General features: G+C 40.5%; 2 protein-coding genes across 2 annotated transcripts; both read left to right on the top strand.

Moving 5' to 3' along the window:
- The first annotated feature begins 247 nt into the window (after window positions 1-247).
- Window positions 248-1356, top strand: LOC149752758 (uncharacterized). Its single transcript, XM_089925927.1, has one exon. The coding sequence runs from the start codon at window positions 371-373 to the stop codon at window positions 1106-1108; it is 738 nt and encodes a 245-aa protein (XP_089782053.1). The 5' UTR covers window positions 248-370; the 3' UTR covers window positions 1109-1356.
- Window positions 1357-4351: 2995 nt separating this feature from the next.
- Window positions 4352-18831, top strand: LOC103698888 (uncharacterized). Its single transcript, XM_008780940.6, has 5 exons — window positions 4352-5057; window positions 5177-5377; window positions 16879-17667; window positions 17773-17914; window positions 18266-18831. Exons 1-5 carry the CDS (start codon window positions 4554-4556, stop codon window positions 18694-18696), a joined length of 2067 nt encoding a protein of 688 aa, XP_008779162.4. The 5' UTR covers window positions 4352-4553; the 3' UTR covers window positions 18697-18831.
- Window positions 18832-19008: the final 177 nt, after the last annotated feature.

Here is a 19008-nt window from a genome sequence, read left to right as displayed (position 1 = left end):
AGAAGTGGAGTGTGAAGTAGACCAGCAACGGGCCGCAGCTGCGTCAAAGTGCGTAACACCCAGGACGGCCTCTCGACGCGTGGCCGTCGAGCCCAAGTCCGCACGTTTCTTTCCTAAACGTGGTGGGGCGCGTCGGTTCCACCAGGCCCCGCCCCCCACCACCCCGACCTCACCTCACCAACTCTAGTCTAAATTCAATAAAGGATTCGTCTATGTGCCTCCATCGCAGCCGCATACCCTCCCTAATCATGCAACACAACTCCAAATCGTCATCCCACGTTCTTTTCTTGGTTTTGACATAACTTTGCATGCAAGGCCTATAAGTACTGCACGTAGCTACCCCTCGTTCCCCTAACTCACAAAATTAAAGATGGCTAGTTCCAAGGTCCTAGCTGCTGCATTCCTGCTACTGCTCAGCGTTGAGCTCACTGCTGCCGGAAGAGCTGCCATCCGTGCCACCGGCGGTGGAGGAGGAGGAGGAGAAGGTGGTGGTGGTGGTGGTGGTGTTGGAGGGGGATGGTTGGGCTCGGGCTATGGCTCAGGCTATGGCTCTGGCTATGGGTCGGGCAGAGGCTCTGGGTACGGCGGTGGCGGGGGAGGTGGAGAAGGCGGAGGCGGCGGCGGTGGGTCTGGCTATGGTTCTGGTGGTGGTAGTGGTTCTGGTTATGGGTCGGGGTATGGCTCCGGATATGGCTCTGGAGGTGGTAGGGGAGGAGGCGGATATGGTAGTGGCGGAGGAGGTGGTGGAGGTGGAGGGTCGGGTTATGGGAGCGGCGCCGGTGGCTCCGGTTATGGTTACGGAAGTGGATCGGGGTATGGTTCTGGAGGAGGTTATGGGAATGGTGGAGGAGGTGGTGGCGGCGGCGGCGGCGGTGGAGGCGGCGGCGGAGGTGGCTCCGGGTATGGAAGCGGATCAGGATATGGCTCCGGTTATGGTAGTGGGTCGGGATATGGTGGAGGTGCCGGCCAGGGTGGAGGATATGGGATGGGCGGCGGCGGCGGCGGCGGCGGCGGTTCCGGCTATGGCTCGGGCCGTGGACAAGGGTCCGGATATGGGTCCGGGTATGGGTCTGGCTATGGATCGGGCTATGGTGGTGGAGGTGGATAATTTCAGCGAGTATTGCTCGGTATAAGGAAGGATCGCTAGGCAGGCTATATCTTTTCCCATTGCTTGGCTATTTTGGATTTGCCATTCTGCTATAGACACGGTACCCTGTTTTGTGTCATTGAATAAATAAATAGAGAACCTTTTTTTTTTTTTTTGGTTAAAAATAAATAGAGAACCTTATGTAATTCTGCATGCCAACTCTATTGTACGTGATGATGGTTGTCGTGATATATTAAAAATATTAAAAGTGAATTGCTGTCCTCATATTATTTTTTTATTTTTTTATAAATAAAGTAGCTCTGATGTCATGTTAAAATTACCACTTATTTCAAAAACTTAAATTGATAGAATAAAATAAATTTATTTATATATTTTATATTTTTTTAACAAAAGAACATAATTTTCTCAAGTTCCTCAACTGCATCACCAAGCCTTTGTAAGTAAGTATTTACTTAAATTATATGGCCTCAATTTTTCTATTCAAATTGATCATAATGGCCTTCCTGGTTAACACAATGTCCCGCAGATCGCCTTATAAGTATCCTCTTGCAACCACTCGATAGCATAGGTAGTAATTTTGATTTGTTACTTAAATCATTCAATCATGTAGAGCTGCAGTTTTTTACTTAAATCATGGATACTTGCAAAGGAAAAGATTTAATTAAAGGACTCAAAAAGGAGGTTTGTAATTGAGGCATCAGGCATCTTACAATTAGGAACAAGTTGCTTTGAGTCCTTTACTTCCGGTGCCAAGTCTTGTAGTCTTAACCTTAAATACAGCTGCATACAATATTTGACACGTCTCCTGAGAAATGAAGATTCCACCCTCTTGAGATACGAAGATTCTACCCATATGTATACGAACCGGTGCGAGTCATTGACCTGTCCTATCAGGGGATTTTAGAAACCGCGTGGAGGCTGACATCTCTTAGAAACCGTGTGGAAGCGGACTTGCACCCTTTTTTTTTTCTTTCTTTTTTCTCTTCCTTTTTTTTTTTAATTTCTGTTCCGGATCTATACAGGGTATGCTCCCATTTTTGTCCACATCTCATTCTCGCAACTCTCATTGCCCCTTCACCATTGGAAAAAAAAAGAGAGGACCTTTTAACTATTTGGTTTCCTCTTGAATATCTAGGTCTCTTTTTAAGCACATCTTCACACATGCCTCATCTCTAGTGATAAACAAGTATTGCATCAATTGATAAGTAGAAGTTATCTTTATATGTTTAGTCTCAAAGAATATATGCTTGACATCAAGACTACCCTTTCTGTAGCATTATTTTCCCATGGATAATTAATAAACCTGATGAATAAAAGATTAAGAAGACCATCGAGTGCATACCACATGCATTGAAGGGCATTGATCCGTTGTTCATGTAATCATGTTCCCTATAGCCGTCTATCCGCATGGTAAATTAAATATAGATAAACTTGTGACCTACTTATTAAATTGTTTAAGAAACTAGTTGTGTCAAGGAATAAAATGTTGATATACGTGTTAGTATGTCGTATGAACAATGTATTTGGTTTACCTCAAGGGTTTGCTTGCTCGTGGTGGTATAGGGGTAATATGATGATTTTTAAAAATTATTATCTGAAAAAAATGACTGCTATGGAAAATAGGTTTTATTGTATCTGGTCGATGAAAAAATTACTCTAAAAATTACTACAGAAAAAAGATTACTATATCTATTTTGAGGTAATCCTATATCGAAATATTGTCAAATTTCTAATAATACTTTTGAATAAACAATTCTAGTAATACATTCTTTTTTTAGTCCATTTGTTAGTTATTTATTAGAAAATAATATTTTTTTTAAAAAATAGCTGTATATATATTAGAGAATATATTTTTTTAATTATACATAAATTGTAGTATTTTTAATCTTTTAGTAAGTAAACATATTTAAATGCAACCACATTGCTAATTGTTTAATGAGAGGGATTCATCGAAAAGTTTTGAGTTGAGACCATTGTGGGATTGGTAATATTAAAATAAGATATTTGTGGGTTTTAACAAAAAAAGTGGAGGTATTTCTTTCAAGCAATGATAATTTCAAATTAGTTCCACTCGATAATCTGGCATAGAAAAAAATTACCACTTTTTGGTGATATTTATTTTACTTTTTTTTTGGCTAAAATAAGAGCGAGATCTGCTATATTTATTTTACAATTTCTTTCATTCTTTTTTGGTATCAAATTTGATAATCTGATATAGAATATATTTTTCTATATCAGATTATCCCTAACCAAACGAACTTACAGTGTTCTTAGGAGGTGAAAGTATGAAGTTTAAGGAGGGAAGACTTCAGCGATCCTAGAAGCTCCTTACCCCGGCCAAAGTTACTTTAACACCTTATTTTTTGGACAAAGTCAATTAACAAATACAGTACTTAGGTCCACACTTCGGTGGAGGCAAACATGGTGGGATCGTTCGTGCAAGTGACTTTCTTTCACTACAAAACATTCTCAGCAAACAAAGACATTTTGGTTGCTAATTTTTATGAAAACAGATTTATATAAATAAAAATAAATAAATTTATTAAATAGTTAGTTGTTTTCATGAAATTAGATTTGTCAAAAACTTGTCATAAAAATCTTAAAAATAAGTTTTATGAAAACATAACCCCCCATTTTTCATAAAACATATTTTATAATAAAATCATATTTTTAAAAAAAATATTTCCTTTTTTTTTACTATTATCTTATGCATCTTGCATGTATAAACGGAAAAATATTTTATTTTATTATGTTGCACATCTTGCCAATCCTCTCTACTTATCCAATACTCTTGATTGTGGGATAGATTACCTAATACATCTTTCTCCTTGTTCGTGGAAAGAAAGCATGGTCAAAATTATCACACGTTCATCGCTCAAATCCACCGTATCGAAATTAACATGGGTCTTCCGCATGCACACACACTTCTAAGCAAACTACTATTATACACCGTCCATCTGTACATGAGCGGATGAGATGACTGAATTAATGGTCAGAATTATCACAGGTTCACTCCTCAAATCCACCGTATCGAAATTAACATGGGTCTCCCGCATGCACAAAGACTTTTAAGCAAACTGCTACTATATACCGTCCATCTGTACATGAGTGGATGCGATGACTTCACATAGGTAACATGAACGGCAGATCCCGATCCTTCATAGAAAATTATATACGGACTATTGTATCACCGAAACAACCAAGGATTAAAAATCTTTAAAACCCGGCCTCGGAAGGTTAAATAGGAACGGCAGTGCCCCAAGCGCCCAAGGTTTTCATTTCCAGGTCTTAAGACTTCATTTCTTCTACCCCTCCAAACCCTCGTCATCCCCTTCTCTCCGTACCGAAACGATCCCTAAAATTCCTAGAAATGTGTGAAGAAGAATTCGATCTCTGATCGAGACCCTCTTCGGATCCCTATCTTCTCTCCGATAGTTCGACGGCGATGACCCCCAAGTTTCCGATGAACGCCGGCGCATCGTCCTCCAATCCGCCCCCGCCCTCTGCTCCTGCCGCCACCGCGACCCAGCTCGCGCCAGGATTTCGGTTCCACCCCACCGACGAGGAGCTCGTCAGATACTACCTCAAGCGCAAGGTCGCCCGCAAATCCCTCCGCGTCGATGCCATCGCGGAGATTGATCTCTACAAGTGCGAGCCCTGGGACCTCCCGCCCCGGTCCCGGATCGTTAGCCGGGACCTGGAGTGGTACTTCTTTACCCCCGTCGATCGCAAGTACTCCAACCGCTCCCGGATGAATCGCTCCACGGCCCAGGGATACTGGAAGACCACCGGCAAGGATCGCCCCGTCCGCCACAATAACCGCGTCATCGGCATGAAGAAGACCCTCGTCTACCACGCCGGCCGGGCACCCCGTGGCGAGAGGAGCAACTGGGTGATGCATGAATACCGGCTCGAGGACCAGGAACTCGCTGGCACTGGGATTCTTCAGGTATAGAAGATAGTAGGATGGAAGATGGGATTTCTTCGTATTTTTTATTTTTTTTGGTTTAAGATGTCATGTTCATTCGATCTTGTTGTTGAATTGAATTTGGGTTTTCTTTGGGGAAGGATACATATGTTGTATGCAGGATTTTCAAGAAGAACGGCCCAGGGCCGCAGAACGGGGCTCAGTATGGGGCGCCGTTTAATGAGGAGGAATGGGAGGAGGAGGATGATAATATGATCATGCTGAGAGAGGATGGCGATGATGATTTTAATGATGCTAGGGAGCAGGAACAGGAATCCTTGCATATCAATGATTTTGTGCGGGTAAATTCTCTGCATAAAAAGTACTTCATTGTTTATGTTTTGAAATTTGAATGATCCTGGATTGTGTTATTCTTTAAACATGTTTCCATATACCTTTAGCAATCTAAGATATGCACGTTATAACAGGAAAAATGGTACTAATTGTAGTCACCTATAAATTTCCTATTGCATATACGTATTTCCTGTTTAACCTGAAATAAGTCCAAGAAAAGAAAATTTTTTCTGGAGAGTAGGTGCAGCATGCATTGAATGTCGTATTGCTTTATCTTTGCTGCCTTTTCTTCATCCATCGGGATGTAATTTCCTGTGAAACTTCCGAGACTAATAGTTAATTTTTTTATTTTGCTTTTAGCAAATACATCTTCGGGTTGTTAGCTTATTTTCTTGTTCCCCATTTGAAAAACTTATGGTAGTGTTACCTAGGTCAAGGAACAAAGCAATAAACCATAATTCTATGATACACATCATGCTCATAGGTTATCAGCATGGTACAACAATGCATAACACTTTATTATTTATGTGGGTTGTATTTCTATGTATTGGTTTTCTCTTCGAGCCATACTATGCATGCTGGTCTGTAGTGACTCTCCCCCTACCCAACGACCCGTCCTCCCCTAGCCTTCCCTCCTTTTTATGGTCCGTGCTGGATTGCCTTGAGTATCCTCGATTCTTTCCTGGAGAATTCAAAGATATTTTCCTTGGTTTCACTCTTATAGCTTTTGTGAAAATTTGATGACCCAATTAATAAGGCCCTGTTTGTAACTATATTTCTAAAGTGCTGTGGCACTTTAACATGTGTTTGGTAAATAAATTGAGAAAATACTTTTGTATGACAAAATGACCATGAACGACATTGCTAGTATTATACAACAGAGCATAATAAAATATAATATGTATTAATATATAATATACGATATAGTATAATATTACTGTAATGTAAAATAATAATATTATAATATAGTAATATGATATTGCATAGCATAGCATAATAGTAATATAATTATTAGAGTAAATTAATTTTTCATAATATAACATAATATTAAATTATTTAACATAACATATTAATGTATTATGATATAATATAATATATATTATATTTATAGTATAATACAATAATAAAGGTATAAAATATTATAATTATTAGTATAAATTAATTTTTCATAATATAACATAATATTAAATTATTGAAAATAACATATTAATGTATTATGATATAATGTAATATAAAATAATATTTATAGTATAATACAATAATAAAGGTATAAAATAATATAATTATTAGTATAAACTAATTTCTCATAATATAACATAATATTAAATTATTTAATATAACATATTAATGTATTATGATATAATGTAATATAATATTATATTTATAGTATAATACAACAATAAATGTATAAAATATTATAATTATTAGTGTAAATTAATTTTTTACCTTTTTAATGATCATTTATTTCTTTAACAAATTATCTCTTTACTTAACTATTTGCAATGGTGACAAATTCATTGTACCTATCAATATCATAAAGATCAGATTATTTGCCACTCGCTCATTATTTTTTTTTTTATTTATTTATTTATACGTTCATTCGTATATATGTTTATTTATGCATTTATTTATTTATTATTTTATTCATTGAAATATATTTATTTATTATCTTATTTATTTATTCATTCATTCATTCATTTATATAAATATTTATTTATGCATTTATTTATTTATTTATTCTTTTCTTTTCTTTTCTTTTCTTTTTTTCTTTTCTTCTCTTTTTTTCTACCCTTTTCTTCTTTTTTTTCCTTTTCCTTGTCTTTTCTTTTTTTCTTCTCTTCTTCTCTTTCCTTCCTCTCCCCCCTTCTCCTTTCTTCTCCTCCTGCGCGGCCGGTGGCGCCGGAAGGGGGCCAGGCCGCGGCGGCCGCGGGAGGGGGCCGGGCCGTGGCCGGCGGGGCCTACGGCAATCTCGGCGACCGCGGCTGGCCTCCTGGGAAGTGCTCTCTTCCCGCGAGGCTGATGGCGCCGAAAAGGGGTCGGGCCGTGGCGGACGCGGGAGGGGGGCGGGTCGTGACCGGCGACGACCGCAGGAAGGGGGAGGGCGCCCCCTTCTTCCTCTTCTTCGGCACCTCCCCACCGTGGGGACCTCCTTCTTCGGCACTTCCCCATCCGTGACGGGTACATCGTGGCCAGCGGAGGCTGCGGGAAGGGGAAGACTAGCCCGTCTTCCTCTTTTTTGGCACCTCCCCATGGTGCGGCGGGGGAGAGGGAGGGGGTGCGGCGGCAGGGGGGAGGGATGGAGGGTGGGTGGGAGAGCAACAAGCGGTGAGATGAGGATTTTGGGAAGATTTTTTTTTAATGGAGGTATTTTGGTCAAAAATAGAGCTTTCCGATAAAGCTCAAAACAACGTTTTCGGAAAGCTCCAAAATGGAGCTTTTGCCAAAAAGCTGTTTTCAACCTTCCGAAAAAGTTGAAACAGCTTCCCAAAAATTTTACCAAACACCATTTTTTATCTAAAAGTACTTTTGGAGGGCCAGAAAGTGCTTTTTGGCCCTTCAAAAGCTCCCCCAAACGAGGCCTAAATGGGTACACAGTAACAGTGTAAGATTGTTGCTTTGTATCAGATCAAATATTTTTTGTAATTCTTTGGTTTTTATTTGAGCTAGCTTGTATTTTCTTTTTCTTTCAGATTAGACAGATTTTTTTGTAGTTTTGAGAACATTGGAATTTATAAGGAGTTCAATTCGAAGCGATCAAGGAAAAGATCATTTCCTTGAGATTTATGAGATTTCATGATGAAAACAGAGGAGTCAATACCGAGTAGATTGGCTTCCTCACTAGGGAGCATTCACAAGATTTGAGTTTCGAGTAACGAGTTAGCTCAAATCATATGTATCGCTGGGTGAGTTACATATAGTTATAACATAATTTTCAATATTTGTAGATTATAGTTTGAGTCTATGCTGAGTAGATTGACTTCTCTCCCTGTAGGGCATTCACAAGATTTGACATTGGAATAACGAGATCTCAGCTCAAATCATGCATACGCATTAGATGAGTTATATATAATGATGGCACTATTTTCAACATTTCTAGATCATAGTTCTATGATTATGTTGATATCTTGTATTCGATATGAGGGTAATTGTCATGTGATTTCATATTTTTATGTATTTTTATGCTTGCAACTTTCACTGTTTTGATACTTACACAGTTAAGTATTAGATTATTAACAATTAAATTAAATATCATAGTTCAAATAGATGTCTAACGTTATTTTTAGTACTTTACAGGAATCTGATATAATTTTATTCTCTAATTTTATATTTTCAGCTGGAAAGATTGAAATCATACATCTAATTATTCCAAACAATACAGAAAATTTTAAAATCTTATGCTATATAGTTTTTTTTGAATATTTTTAATTTTTTTTACATTTGTTTTGCTAAAACTAGGGATGGCAACGGGTCGGATAGGCTCAAGGTTACCTAGATTGCTACCAGAGGGTGTATCGGCCTGCAACCGATTTGGCACGATACGGATCGGTATTGTGCCATTTCGGGGTGAACCGAAAACAAGAAGATGGGGGAGAGGGAGAAAAGGAGATAGGAAGAGAGAGGAGGGAAGAGGGAGAGGGAGGGAGGGAGGAGGGGAGAAAGGAAGGGAGGGTTAAACCCTAACCCTAACCCTAGCAGGGAGGGGGGAGAGAGAGGGAGGGAGAGGCAGGGAAGGAAGGAGGGAGGAAGAGAGTGGGAGGGGAAACTGAAAGAGAGGACCCTAATTGGTGATGCCGTGGGTAAGGGGGAGGTCCTCCGAGCGCGAGAAGGGGGTGGGAAGGTGCTTCGAGTGCGGGAAGGGGGTGGGAAGTTGCTTTGAGCGCGAGAGTTGGGATGGGGAGGCACTCTGAGAGCCGAGGTTGGGGGGCTTCTATTGAATCACAATGGAGCCCGGGGGGAGCAGGGGTGAGAGGCGATCTGTGGGTTTCTCGAATGATCGAGATCGAGGGAGTAGAGGCATTTTAAACAATTTGTTTTAATCAATGGGTCTTATTTGAATGGTGGACTTTTTTCCAAATACTTAATCCAACATTTCTGAATCGATAGAGCGACTTGTTTCGGTTTTTCGTTTGTTCGATTCAGTACACTCCGAACTGGACAGTTCAGGATGGTTCGCCTAACATTGGGTAGGCCATTATCCATATTTGCTCCATATTTATCTTGGGATGGCGCAGGGTAGGTAGAGTCTTGGGGTGGGGTAAATAGAGTATCGGGGCGAGTAGAGTTAGATAGGCAGGTTGGATGAATTAGGTAGGGTAAAGCTACAAAAATCTTTGCTCTTTTGCATGCAAATCTATTTTTTTTTTTTTGCCTCGAAGAGGGGATTTGTGAAGAGTTATATAAATCTGGGGCGGGTTCAAGGTGGGTTTTACCATTATCCGTACTCGTCCTGGATCTGTTGTAGGTCGGGTAAAACCTGCCCCATTAGAGTTGGGTCGGGTCGGGAGTAAATTGCCACCCCTAGCTAAAACCTTAAAGCTCTAGTTGAACATGTTGAAAGTATCAAAACTTTATAGGCACAACCAAATCTGAATTGGGTTTTTGAACCTTATTTATACTTGTCAAAAGATTGCTACATGGGTATGATAATATGCTTAAATAGTTCTCATTTATGGTTAAGTTGCATGGCATGTTGTTAGGTGTAGGGGTGGTAATTTGCTCCGTCCCATCGGGTAGCCGACCTAACCCAATCCTAATGAGGAAAGTTTTATCTGACTTGTTTAAAGTCAGTGGTGGGGAAGGATCTTGATTCTAAAATCCGCAGTAGATCTGGGGTAAGTGCGGGTAATGGTAAAGTCCGCTTAAATCCAACCTGAATATATATAACTCTTCACAAATCTCTTCCCCATTTTTTGCCCTGGTTGCTCCACTCAAACAGGTATAGGTAATAGCCTACTTGACCTATACCCAACCCATTGCCATTTCTAGTTAGGTGCGTATATGGGCCCAAACAACCTATATTTATGGCTCAGGCCTCCTCTCTATTCTTAATCTAATATTTACCAGACTTTTTTTTGTTGCATTAGTATACTTGAAAATTGAGCATAGATTGTTGGGGGATATTGATCTTTTGTTCTCTCAAGATTTACATGCCATGCTAAACTGTAGTAGGCTGTCTAATTAGTGTGGAAGTGTATAGTTATTTTTATTTTTCCCCTAAGTTTTAGTTCCTTTCTTTGTATAAAGATATGAACCTAATTTATTTTTTAATATTTCTAAATACTATCCAAATATGTGCCTATATATGTGGTTTGGGGTTACCCTAGTTGCTCACATACCTTGGCTGCTATTAAAACCCCATAAATAGTTTCCTCATGCTACTATTATCATAACCATGCATGACAATCAACAATGTGACTCTGAGTACTACATATGATTTTAAATCTCAGTGGGACATCTTGTAGGACATTGGGATGGGGTACTGTCCCAGGTGTCGAGATGAGGCTATCCTGTCATCATCTTAGCATCTCAATCGGCATGTCCTGGGATATCCCCTATCCCAAGTATCAAGACGGGGTGGGATGGTTCAATCCTATTCCACGAGAAAAGCGTGATAGTCCTCAAAACCCCATCAAATTTGAAAGAGAAGGTTTCTCATAGTTGAAGCATTATTTAAGTATAATTTATGTTTTAATAGGTATAACTAGAATTAACAATCATGGATGTAACAGGAGTTGCTATGTCCAAGTTGGAATTGTAGGTGTTATAAGTAATGATTTAAGATGCCCTTTTTGTTGTTTATTGGCTCACTGAGGCTAAGAGTTCTTTGTTGACAGAAGCTTGCATGATATTCCTAGGACTGAGGCTATTTGATCAAAGCAAACATGACAGATTAGGTGTATTGTGTGGAAGCATATTCTATTTATCATTAATACGATAGGCACTTTTAAATTGTTTGATGAGATGTAGGGTTTGGCTATGAGATGTCTAAAGTTGTAGAATTAGTCCTCAATCCAAGTAGACCAAGGAATGTTGTACCATCCTGAATCGTGGTTTGGGGTGCACTGAGTCGTACCGGGTGTGGACCGGCACGGTTTTGCCTCTCGGTTTGTGAAATCCGGCGAAACATGAGAGAGCGAGGAGAGGAAAAGAGAGACAGAGGGAGGAACCGCCCCTATTATCTCACGGCTGGAGGAAAGGGGGCTTGAAAGCCGTCTTTCTCTCCCTCTCTCGGCCTCTCCCTTTCTCTACTTCCTCTCTCTCTACTTCCCTCCCTTTTTCTCTTCAATGAAACAAGGGCTTCGCCCCTATTTTCGTGCGGCCGAAGGAGAGGGGGCTCGACAACCCTCTCTCTCCCTCCCTTCCTACCTCTCCCTCCCCCCTCCCTTCCTGCTTCTCCCTCCCTCCCTCTCCCTCTCCCCCTCATTGGATTTGGCTATATTGGTACGAACCAGAAATGAAATGGCATGGTATTGTACTGCACCATCGGGCAACCGGTAGAGGTCTCCATACCAGCATAGCATACCTTGACATAGACTACTTAGCTTTTTGACCGATTAGCTAACATTGGAACCCGGTTGATTCCTTTTATCTATGAACTCTGAGTTTTCTAAACTTTTGACGAATTTGATCTCCTGATTGGTGCTGGCATGAACCATGTGACTTTCATAGATAATGAAACTATCCTTATAATAGTGAGAAAAGGAACCAAAAGTCTTGATGAAATGATTTAGAACTTTGTCAAGCAACCTATCTTCAAAAAAAAAAGAGCCAAAGTTTTGATAAAGTTGATTCAAATTTTTGTTAGCTTATGAAGTTAGAGAACCGAACCATCTCCTTCTTGAAGTTTATTTATCATGCATAGGGGTGTCAATGGGTTAGGTTAGGCTGAGCCTAGTCCTGAAGAAAGCCTGATATTTGAACCTCAAGACCGATCTTGGCCTAAGATAGTATATGTTTTTGGGTCGGAGGTGTTGGGCTCAAGCCCGACTCGACACAGTATATGCTTTTAGGCCAGGCTGGACTTAGAATCGGGCCCATTAAATTTTCTTACCATTTACGTAGCTCGGGCTTGGCAAGAAAATTGATCGGCCCTTAATTTTCAAGTTCGAGCCAGGCATGTAACCCGAAAAGTTGAGCTTAGGTGTGTGTAAAAAATCGGTTGAACCACAAACTCGACCCAAACCGATCTTTTCAATTTGGTTTGGATCGGATTTTCCCATATTCAGTTTGGTTTCGGTTTGAAATTGTTTAGAACCAAAAAAGACCATTTCAATTTTGGTTCAAATTTCAAAAAAAAAGGCTTAAATCGAACCGACCCGTATGTATCTTACACAACTAAAAATAAGTTATCTAACCCGATGTATCACTAATTGCGCCCAAACACCTAAGCCAATCCGACCTGGCTCAACCGCATAACCTGTTTGGGTTGCCCTTCTTCGTGAGGATTTTGTTTTAAAGGAAGTTTTGTGTAAATAGTCCATGTGGGACAATGGAACCAGCACCCTTGAGCCCTTTTAGATCCTATCCCTCTGATCAAGTATGAATGGCCATCAATCATCAAACCCTTGATATTTATATGTTGCAGCTCAGTTCATTTCAACCCTTGATATTTATATGTTGTGGTTTAGTTCATTTCAACCCTATTCGTCCCTCCTTCAAAAAAAAACCCTACTCGCCCCTTTCAAGCCTAGCCGCCCCCTTTTGCCCTTCATGGCTTCATGGTCGTGCTCTTTCCTCTACCTTAGCTGTTTGTCCCTTTGGTTTAAAGAGCAAGGAGCAGGAGCGATGGAGGTCTGGGGAGATGGGTTCGATGTGATCATCGTTGGTGTTGGGATTATGGGGAGCTTCTCCTCTAGTAATTCGACTTTCTACACCACCTTGGCTTGTCCCATGTCATGTCCCGGATGATCCGGTCCTCCTACCCTAAAGACTACTATACCTCAATGGTCCATGAATTATATCGTCTTTGGGAAGAAGCACAGCTAGAGGCCTATGGATTCAATCTCCTACAGCCAAATTACAGCAAGATCTTGACCGATCTGATCTTGTCGGGGGTGAATCGAGGCTCCGGTAGCTATGTTCCTCATATATTGGTTTTACGGCATGCTCACCTCACTTGAGCTCTAGTAGGAGGCCAAGATCTTGCTCCTTAGGCTCGATAATGTCGGGAAGACCATGTTGCTTGATATGCTCAAAGATGATGTTTGATTTGGGCCTTTGGTTCTCTGATTATTCAATTTGTTTGTTTGATTGGTTGATTTCTTTTTCTTATGTAATCTGTTAGGATTTTTTGACTTTTCTGATGATGCATTTCCTTTGTAAATTTGGGTTGGATTTTGTTCTTTGGTGCGTTCTAGTTGCCCGCCCAGTGGATCGGGCCGGTGATCGATGTTGGCGGTGTGATCAAGCCATTGAAGGCAGTCTCCATGTTCCAAGCATTGCCCATCAGCAAGCCTTAGGTCCATTGGAGAATATTTGTTTCATGGTCAATAAATTTTCTTTTCTAGCTATAGAATAGAGTTTTAACGGAGCTCTATTCAACCTGATAACCTGAATGGAACAAATCGATTTTTTTTTTGAGTTGGTTTGAACCGATTTTCCTATGAGATCGGTTCAGTTTTGGTTTTGGTTTTGGTTTTTAAGAAACTGATTCAGGTCAGTTTCAAAAATATCCTTAAACCGGCCCAATCCGAACACACCCCTAGCTGAGCCTAGTTGGCAACCATAAAAGTTGAGCTCGAGCCTAATTTGTTTCCGATCAGGTCTTTGGGCCATTATGACTTGCGCATTGACCGCCCTAATCATGAATGATTTGGATTTGAATACCATAGATTCACCTGGTCACAAGGCCAAAAATCCTTCTCTTTTTTCCTTTGTGTCAACTATTGAGGTTTTTTTAGTAGCAACTATATGTGGATTATAAGAGACATCTTACAAAAACTAGTTAACCAATAATCCAAGTAGTCCATGAAGATTTTGATGAAACATACTTGTATGGAATTCCTTATGAGATTATGTATATTAGCTTGTGAAACAAAGAAACATGGATACAGCCATACAGGTGAATACAACATGATATAAATTCATCAATATGACAAATATTGAATAAGTAGGATATGATATGGCCACGATATGACAATGAATGAATATGCATATAATGCACATTAAGTTATCATATAGCTTTCTATACTTCATACAACAACATTGCTGCTAATATATACAAACTAGATTTACTCATCATTAAAATCATTAAACCATAATCCATTCTTCATATGATAGTATCAACATTACAAATTCCAAAATAACCATTCATCAATGAAAGGTCAACATTCATCAAAAAATAAAAGGAAAAAAAGAAAAGCCTTGCCCCTCACCTTTCAAGGGATTGAGGAAGTATCTTGGGGGTATTTGAAAACTATCCAAAATCTTTTTTTAAAAAAAGTAAAACTAAGATACATAAAATATGGTCTGACATGTATCCTAGAAGTATTTGACAAAGTATTGGTATCTAATACGTATTAGATATGAACATGGTATGAATATTTAAGTATCCATACTTTCTAGTTGCTTGCTTTAGGTTAAAATACAAAAATCCTTTCTTTAGATGGGGGTGTAGGAGAAGCTTATGGACTAAGCTATGAAGCATGGACATGGATATGGATATGGATATAGGATATGATATGAGCAAGATGCATCAATGAGTACATTCGTATTCTACATATATATACACATATATAAGTCATCAAAATTGCATAGTCTTACCCAAGGTCCGCCGTACTGGTACCGGTCGGCGTATCGGTGGCGTCCCGGACCGGTACGAAATCGGTCCCGTATCGGTCCGAACCGGTGGCGTACCGGTCCGAACCGGTCCCGTACCGGTTCTTCAACAATAAATTGTCGGTACCGGATTTCACGCTGATTCGGTACCGGTCCCAGGCCAGACCGGTACGTACCGGCCCGTACCGGCCGGTACGGACTGGTACGGCAGACCATGGTTTTACCATTATATGATAACATCGATTTTTGCAAGCTCGCCATTTAGTGATCGTTCAAATCCGTAGACCCAATCCATACTTATATTTTAACATTAACATGATAAACTCCAATATTGACCATTTATTGTTGAAGGATCACCATTAAATGTAGAAAGAAAAGATCCTTCCTTGACCTCAAATTTTGGGGTATTAGAGAAGTATCTCAAGCATGGTCTGACGAGCCGGCCTGTACTGGCCGGTTCGGGCTGTATCGGACCGGTCTGGCATGTAACCGGTACGTCGGAGCCGTGGAAACTGGGACGGGCCGAACCCAGCCGGAGCTGGGGAAGACGAAGAGAAGGGGAGAGAGAGTGGGGAAGAGAGGGAGGAAGGAGAGGTCTTCGCTGCCCACAGAGGGCTGTGAGGGGTCGGCGAAGGCTGAGGGGGCGGCGGAGCCCGCGTGGGGGGGGGGGAGGGGAGCCCGCAGGGGACCGGTGGAGGCCAAGGCCGCGGCCGCGTCCCTTGTTTTTTCGATTTGCCGACTTCACTTAAAAATTCTATATTTTTTTCGTGGCCTCGGCCTCCGCCACACCCCTGCGGGCTTCCCCGTCCCCCCGCCCCCCGGCCTTCGCCGCCCCCCAACCTCCGCCAGCCCCCTCGTGGCCCTCCGCGAGCGACCTCTCCTCCTTCCCTCCCCCGCTTGCTCTCTTGTTCTCTTCTTCTTCTCCGGCTTCGGCGGCGAAGAGTGTTCCGGTTCGGTACTAGTTTAAACTGGTACGAACCGAAACTGTACCGGTCCGGTAGGCGACCGGTACGCCTATCGGTACTGGTACGGCGAACCTTGATCTCAAGTGTATTTGAAAAGTGTCCCAAGTTTTTTTTTCTAATTTTGACAAATAAGATATATAACACGATTATTGGACACATACTCAAGAAGTATCCAGTGAGTATTGATATCTGATACGGACATGACATGTAATTTAAAGTATTAGTGCTTCCCTTGTTTGTTTTTTGCGAAAAAATTGGGATCATAAAAGACATTATTCTCTGAATGTGCAAACATCCAATGATGGGTAATGCAAAGTTTCTCTTAAGACCTACTTTAAGGCCTATGATTATCACAATTGTAAATCCAATATTGTATTTTTTTCATTCATCATTTATAATTTTCTTTTAATATAAGTTTAACTGTTAGTGTGAAATTTGAAGGTTTGTTTGGTTCATGGTTGAATTTTGCTTAATGAGAACAAGCAAGTCTATTTCTATCAAATTTGCAGTCTACATCAGCAACCTGCAGGGCAATATTTTAAATTTTGTACATGTATTTACTCTTATTGCAGGCTGTTACTATTTCATGAATTGGCCATTTTAAAATAAACAAACCATAAGTTTCAAAGTCTTTAACCGATGTATCTACAATCCTTTGTTTGATCTTTTTAACGTACATTGTCGGGTGACATTGCATCGATATTTTTCACCATCGTTATTATGCTGTTGACTGAGATCTGCATTTGAACATCTTTAAATGTTTTCAGAACCAATACACAGACAATCAACAAGCAAATGCTGCTGGTTTTATGGTGGTTCCTGATGGGCAGGATGGTAGCAGTCATCAAGAAGATCCTTCGGTTGTACTGGAGCAGAATCAGCAGATGCTAAAAGACCCGATTGTGGAATGCATTGAAGAACCTTGGCTGCAGAACATCCCAGTGCTTATTAATGACATGGGCGACAATATTGGCATGACAGATAGGTCTCACACTCCTCCGAGCCAAAATGATGGATATGTGGAGCTTAATGATCTTGCTGATACTGTAAATCCAGAAGATCCTCCTAGTGAAGACTCTGTAGTTTGCCCTTTAAGGACTTGTAATGATTGGAAATCTGTGGATGGAGTAGATGATACCATCAATTTAGAAGAAATCCTTGATGTGGAGGAATTTTTCGACACCGTGAATGAAAACACAGACAGGCCGGAACTGGTTCAGATGTCCCCGACAGTTCAGGATAATTATAATCTGCAATCAATTGATCTCACAAATCCTGTAGCTGGTGATTGTCCTTCAAGTCAATTGGCTGAGGAAAACACGATGTTTTATGATGCACCTAGCAATGACCTAGGATTTAGCCAGGATAATTTTCCAGAACTGAATCAACTCCTGTACTCGCCTATCACTGATCCATCTGGGTTTGATGCGGTGGATAAGTTAATGGGGTACTTTGATGCCACAGATGATAATTTACATGTTGATACTGCAGGTTCCTTAGAAAAGTCGGGGTGTATGAATTCTTGTATCTTGGACCAGTTCAACCTCACTCCAGAGGTATGCCCCATTAGAACCTCAAATGAAGTTGCTCTATCCTTCAATCAAGCGTGTATTTATTGATTGTATAGATGAGGTAACATATCATATGATTCTTGCTTGCAGTTTGATGGCATCAATGCTCAACAAAACAAGGATAACCCACAGGCACCAGAACCAAATGTTACAAGTCGCGCATCATCCTCCATTAGCTTACCTGATGGTATTAATCAGTTTTATAGTAAAACTGATGTTAACATCGTGCCAGGTATGGTTTTTGAGATCAAATATTTTCTCCTAGGAAATTAAATACACCTTTTGCATTGCGACTCTCTAAGCTGTTTCTGTAAAAGTCTGGACCTGGTTAAAGTCTGATTACCGTATGGATCGCTCAAAATTTCCTTGTTTGCAAATCACAACTGTTTTTCCTTATAAAGGATAGCCTCTGAGACTATTTAGTTTGGGTTTGCAAGAGCAGAATGAAATTTTGGTGATGATCAAGTTGCATACAGTCTAGATGGTCCAGGCACTTATTTCGAAGATTTTCTCATGGACTGGCCTTCTTTTGGGCATACATGATATTTGTTCTGAATGCAAGGTCTTAAATTTTGTGGTGCAGATGTACAGGGGAATGAGAGCAATGATAATACTATCACAAAACGTCTTGTGAACATGTTGGGCTCAATCTCGGCCCCCCCTGCTATTGCTGCAGAATATCCTGCTGGGTCAGAGAAACGTGCTGGACAAATCTCCACAACCAACTCAGCCAGCTCGATACATGTCACTGCTGGGATGATCCAAATACGTGGTTTAACTGTGACAGGCAGCACAGAACACTGGTCCTTGCAGAAGAACGGAGATGTGGGCTTCCTCCTTTCTTACGGACTGGCTGGTAATGAAGTTAGAAAATCTATACTTCTTGATTCAATTTCAAAGATGCAGGGTGGACCAGTGTCAATGATGCTACGTGGTGGCTTCTATCTTTTCTTCCTATCGGCATTACTTCTTACAATAAGCTATAAAATGGGATTGTGTATTTATAGCAAGTAAGCTTGTTTGTCTGTTCAATAGATACTCTTTTGACCAAGTGATTTGAACACATTTAAAACTCGAGGAAGAAAAGGACCTTAAAATGTTGGACCATATGTATTGCATATTATGATATTTATTTGTGGCTTTTTTCAACTGAAGGGTGCACGGACTGACAGATATACGTTCACTTGGGACAATGAATCGTTTGTAATATGATGCGCACGGTTTTTTTATTCTTACTCTTTCTGCAATTTCAGATACTGTCATGCTAGACCGCACATTATGAAACTTAAGACTTGCCTTGACGAGGATCTGCATGTTTAGCATGTT

This window comes from Phoenix dactylifera, chromosome 10, assembly GCF_051530095.1.
Source record: "Phoenix dactylifera cultivar Ajwa chromosome 10, Ajwa_hap1_PhDact_Kaust_v1.1, whole genome shotgun sequence".
In the NCBI taxonomy this organism is placed as follows: Eukaryota; Viridiplantae; Streptophyta; class Magnoliopsida; order Arecales; family Arecaceae; genus Phoenix; species Phoenix dactylifera.
This window is presented reverse-complemented; position numbering and strand designations above follow the sequence as displayed.